We start from the raw sequence: 5,114 nt of genomic DNA, 5'->3' as shown, positions 1-5,114 counted from the left end.
TCTCTCGGTTTTGCTTGGTGGGTTTTTGGGGGGGGGGGCTCTGCAACTTACCTGGCTGTTTCTTGCTCCTTGTGGCCCGGGGCTGCTGGGAGCAGGGGGCGGGGCTTGTCGTATGTGCCCGCCCCCTGGGCTCCTTACTGCCAGAGCTCTGCTCCTGTGTGCTCCTGCAGGAAATCACCCCTGGAAGAAGGTATTTCAAAAGGTTCGATTAGTCATACAGGGATGAGAAAACCTGTACTGATTAGGTTTGCCAGATCCCTCCTGGCCACTGGGGGGTAGGGTTGCCCGATCCAGGTTGGGAAACTCGTGGAGATTTGGGATTGGAACTGGGACAGATCAGGGACCTCAGTGGGGTGCAATGCCAGAGAGTCCACCCTCCAAAGCATCCATTTCCTCCAGGGGAGCTGATCTCTGTAGTCTGGAGATGAGCTGTAATTCCAGGGGATCCCCAGGTCCCACCTGGAGGTTGGTATCTCTACTTCGGTGCATGATGTATCGTTCTACCCCGTGCAGGATCGTGCAGGATGGACTGCAGCAGGTCTCTAGGGCAGGGGTCCTTTCCTGCAGGAGCACACAGGAGCGGAGCTCCGGCAGTAAAGAGGCCAGGGTGCGGGCACATGCAACAAGCCCCACCCCCCTGCTCCCAGCAGCCCTCAGTCAGAGCAAGAAGCAGCCAGGTAAGCTGCAGAGCCCCCCCCCCGGGCCCTTGGTCCAAAACAGTCCAGTGGCACCTTTAAGACCAAGTTTTATTCAGGTACAAGGTCTCCCTCCTCTGTGAGGACAGATCTGCACATCCCCCCCCCAATAGCTGGCGATCCAGAACAGTCCAGTGGAGCCTGAGCGGCGGGTGTTGCCTTCTGACACACTTCCAGTGATGTCGGGGTGTGTGGCATATGGAAATGAGTTATGCTAACGAGTTACGCTAATAAGCTCCTGCACCTCTTTCTCTACAAAATGACCCCTGCTCTAGGGTATCTCCCTGAGGCATTGCTGGCCAGCCCAGCCCCTATCTGCTGGTTGCCGGGACAGTCGCAAAGCATGCTGGGCCAGAAAAGCGCTTCTGAGGCTACTGATTGCTTAGAACAGATCGTGGTGGGGACTGGCTCTTCAGTTTCATGGGAAAGCCCCCCCCCCGGATTGCTAAAAGTGCTCCCTCTAAGCTGTGGAGCCCTGTGAGCAAAAAATTCTACTTGGTGAGGGACTGGCATGAAAGTTGTGAGCAGGGGGTCATTTCGTAAAAAAAGAGGTGGAGCTCATTAGCATAACTCATTAGCATAAGTTATTTGTATGTGCCACACCCCCTGACATCACTGGTAGTGCGCCAGAAGGCAACACCCACCGCTCCGGCTCCACTGAACTGTTTTGGATTGCTAGCTATGGGGGGAGGACGTGCAGATCTGTCCTCGCAGAGGAGGGAAAGCTTGTACCTGAATAAAACTTGGCCTTAAAGGTGCCACTGGACTGTTTTGGACCTGTTGGCTCTGCAACCTACCTGGCTGCTTCTTGCTCTGACTGAGGGCTGCTGGGAGCAGGGGGTGGGGCTTGTTGCATGTGCCCGTCCCCTGGGCTCTTTACTGCCGGCGCTCCGCCCCTGTGCATTCCTGCAGGAAATGACCCCTGGTTGCGAGCGAGCAATCTGGCCACTGCATCAGTGAGTTTGCTCCGGGGCCCTCCTTCCTGAGCGAAGACAAAAATGGGTGTGAGCCGGAGGCTAGAAAACTGTGAGCTTGCTCACACTGACTCAGCTTAGAGGGAACACGGGTTGCTACCCGGAAGGGCCCACTGCTGACCAAGATGACAGTGAGCTAAGCCCTGGGGGTGCAAGCCAGCTCCACAGGTGGACACTCAAGTAGTATGGGAGTAATGGCTGTGTACACACAAAGCTGCCTCAAAGGAGTCAGAGCGTTGGTCTACCAAGGTCCATACTGCTTCCTCTGATAGTCAGCAGCTTCCAGGGTCTCAGGCTGTGGGCTTCCCCATTGCCTGCTTTTTGGGGGGGCGGGGCTATTTTTTGGCATTTTTTCATATGTGCATGTGCGTTTGTGTGCACCTGGAAGTCATGGCTGAATAAAGCCTGCCCCCGCCTCCCGACCGCTGGTATTCCAAGGAGGTCTCCCATCCAAGGACTTGCCAGTGTTGGCCCTGCTTAAATTCCGAGATCTGACAAAATTGAACTCGCCTGGGCTATCCAGGTCGGTCCACTGCCCACTTTTTGATCGTGTGAGCCGGAGAGGCCAACGGATCGCACCCCGGGGCTTCCCGCGCACGAAGCAGATGCTCTGCCAGTCGGCCAGCCCAAACCGGTCCCTGCTCCTACTTTCCAAGGATACCGCTCTTAGTTATTTCAATATTTCTCGCATTCGCGCTTCCCGCACAAGGAGTTAAGAAAACAAACAAAACAGTTTTCCTCGGTGAATCGGGGAAAGAAATAGTGTCTTCCTGACTCATACGCCAAGGATGGAGGTGGTTTCTCTCTCTCTCTCTCTCTCTCTCTTACCAAGTCCCTAAGCTCTTCCCCTTGCAAAGCTTGAATTTCTACTTTGCGGCAACTAATTATTATTTTGTCGGGGAGATGGTTGCACTTTTCATGCAATCCTAGGGGTTACTCATAGCATTCCACCCCCCCTCCTCCAAACCCTTACTCCTCCGAGGCAAATAAGGAGAGCGTGCGAGGGATTAAAAGAAAGAGCCTGCTACACTTGCACGTGTGTGTCAGAGAAACGAGGAGAAGGACTCAACGGGGAACGAGGGGGGCCGTCAATGAGGACGGGAGACAGGTAGCGAGAGGGAGCAAGAGAAGAAACACCCAAAGGAGGCCCCGATGAATCCCGAAACAGAGGAAGACCTAACGGAGGCAGAGACCAAGGTAGGAATGCGGGCGACTGGCACTCTCTTTTTCAGGGCCTTGGCATTGAAAGATCTCAGACTGTGCGCCCAGGAGATGGGCTGCAGCATGTTTTGAGAAATCAAGCCACCAGACCGGGGCCACCTGCGGGAAGGCCCTGTATCGCACTGATCTCTTTCTGTCCTGATTGGCACTCCGTGCAGGATGGAGAACAGATGGATATAATGGCGTTTCCTAAGGCAATTGACCGGTGTGTGGGGGTGTGCACCTCAAGAGTATCTCCGTTGCCCAGAAAGCACATACCCCATTGGAGATTCCTGACTGATGGGGCAAAGAGAGGCACTATCAGCTGGACTATTCCATAGCTACTGTTTTCAGAGTTGATCAGTAATGTTAAATCGTAGCATGATGTGTATTTGCATGTTTAGGACAGGTTGAAATGGGTCTCCTGGAGGATGGGGAGGTGGAAATTGCTCTGGATATTTAAAAAAAAAATAATCCAGGAAATACTACCTTGAAATGGCACCGATCTTGGATAAATCCTAGTAATGATACATGGAACAAGAGATAAATACTGTGGAGCAATGCTCCCTCTAAGCTGTGGAGTCTCATGAGAAAAAATTCTACTTTTGTGAGCTACTGGCATTAAAGTTGCGAGCGAGCGATTTGGCTGCTGCATCAATGAGTTGGCTCTGGAGCCCTCCTTCCTGAGCAAAGACAGGAAAGAATGTATGAGCCAGAGGCTAACTCAGCTTAGAGGGAACACTGCTTTGGAGTCAATTTAACCGTCAGCCATCTTGCCGCTTTGGAGTCTGGCGCAAGGGAAATCCGGCAGTATCAGTACCAGACATGGAATCCGAAGGATAATTTTTAAATCCCCGTCTCTGCCACTGACTTCCTGTGAGGCCTCAAACAAGTCCCCTAATAGGCAATTAGTATACTGTCCCACAATGAAGATAGTTCCTGGCTGGTAGCAGTGCAGTGTTGGTCTGTGGCAGAGTCCAGGAGCACCAAAAAGACTACCAAGGTATCCAGGGTATCAGCTTTCACTAGTTAAAGCTCCAGGAAGCATTGATTCTCTAATACTTATACCCAGAAAATGTTGCATTTCAGAAACGGGAAGCCTAGAGAATATTCGGTCACGTAACGAATTAATCTACAGCGCTCGCAGCTACAGGGTATTTCGCATGTCTACGGGGTATAGAAAAGACGCTTTTACGAAAATGTATACAGATGTATAGAAAGTTGTATAGACTCTGCTCTGGTTAGAATTCACCTAGAGTGTTGTGTTCAGTTTGGGGCACCACAACTGAAGAAGGATGTAGACAAGCTGGAAGGTGTCCAGAGGAGAGCAACAAAGATGATGAGGGGTCTGGAGACCAAGTCCTATGAGGAAAGGGTGAAGGAGCCGGGTATGTTTAGCCTGGAGAGGAGACGACTGAGAGGTGATACGATCACCATCTTCAAGGACTTGAAGGGCTGTCATGTAGGGGATGGTGCAGAGTTGTTTTCTGTTGCCCCAGAAGGTCGGACCAGAACCAGCGGGTTGAAATTAAATCTGAAGAGTTTTTGGCTAAACATTAGGAAGAGCTTCCTGATAGTTAAAGCAATTCCTCAGGGGAACGCGCTTCCTCAGGAGGTGGTGGTTTGGAGTAGTGGTTAGGAGCGCGGACTCTAATCTGGGAGAACCGGGTTTGATTCCCCACTCCTCCTCTTGCACCTGGCTGGATGACCTTGGGCAAGCCATAGTTCCGATAAGAGCTGTTCTTGAAAAAAGAGCAGTTCTGTCAAGAGCTCTCTCAGCCCCACCTCCCTCACAGGGTGTCTGTTGTGGGGAGGGGGAGGGGAAGGAGTTAGTACGCCGCTCTGAGACTCCTTTGGGTAGTGAAGGGCGGGGTATAAATCCAATCTCCTTCTCCTCCTCCTCCTCCTCTTCCAGTTTGGTGTAGTGGTTAAGTGCGCAGACTCTAACCTGGGAGAACCGGGTTTGATTCCCCACTCCTCCACTTGCACCTGGCTGGATGACCCTGGGCAAGCCGCAGCTCTGATAAGAGCTGTCCTTGAAAAAGAGCAGTTTCTGTCAAGAGCTCTCTCAGCCCCACCTACCTCACAGGGTGTCTGTTGTGTGGAGGGGAAGGGAAAGGAGTTTGTAAGCTGCTCTGAGACTCCTTTGGGTAGTGAAGGGCGGGGTATAAATCCAATCTCCTCTTCTTCTTCTTCTTCTTCTTCTTCTTCTTCTTCTTCTTCTTCTTCTTCTTCTTCTTCTTCT

General features: G+C 52.1%; 1 protein-coding gene across 1 annotated transcript in view; it reads left to right on the top strand.

Annotated features, from left to right (window-relative positions):
• The first annotated feature begins 2,721 nt into the window (after window positions 1-2,721).
• Window positions 2,722-5,114, top strand: part of NKPD1 (NTPase, KAP family P-loop domain containing 1) — a 60,094-nt gene continuing 57,701 nt past the window's right edge. Inside the window, exon 1 of the mRNA XM_015427270.1 lies at window positions 2,722-2,866. Coding sequence (XP_015282756.1) covers window positions 2,822-2,866 — 45 coding nt within the window. The 5' untranslated portion in view covers window positions 2,722-2,821. The remainder of the gene's footprint in view (window positions 2,867-5,114) is intronic.

The sequence above is a fragment of the Gekko japonicus genome, unplaced genomic scaffold, assembly GCF_001447785.1.
Source record: "Gekko japonicus isolate JY-2015 unplaced genomic scaffold, Gekko_japonicus_V1.1 scaffold1389, whole genome shotgun sequence".
Classification (NCBI taxonomy): Eukaryota; Metazoa; Chordata; class Lepidosauria; order Squamata; family Gekkonidae; genus Gekko; species Gekko japonicus.
Note: the sequence above shows the minus strand (reverse complement) of the source record. Positions and strands in the feature narration are given on the sequence as shown.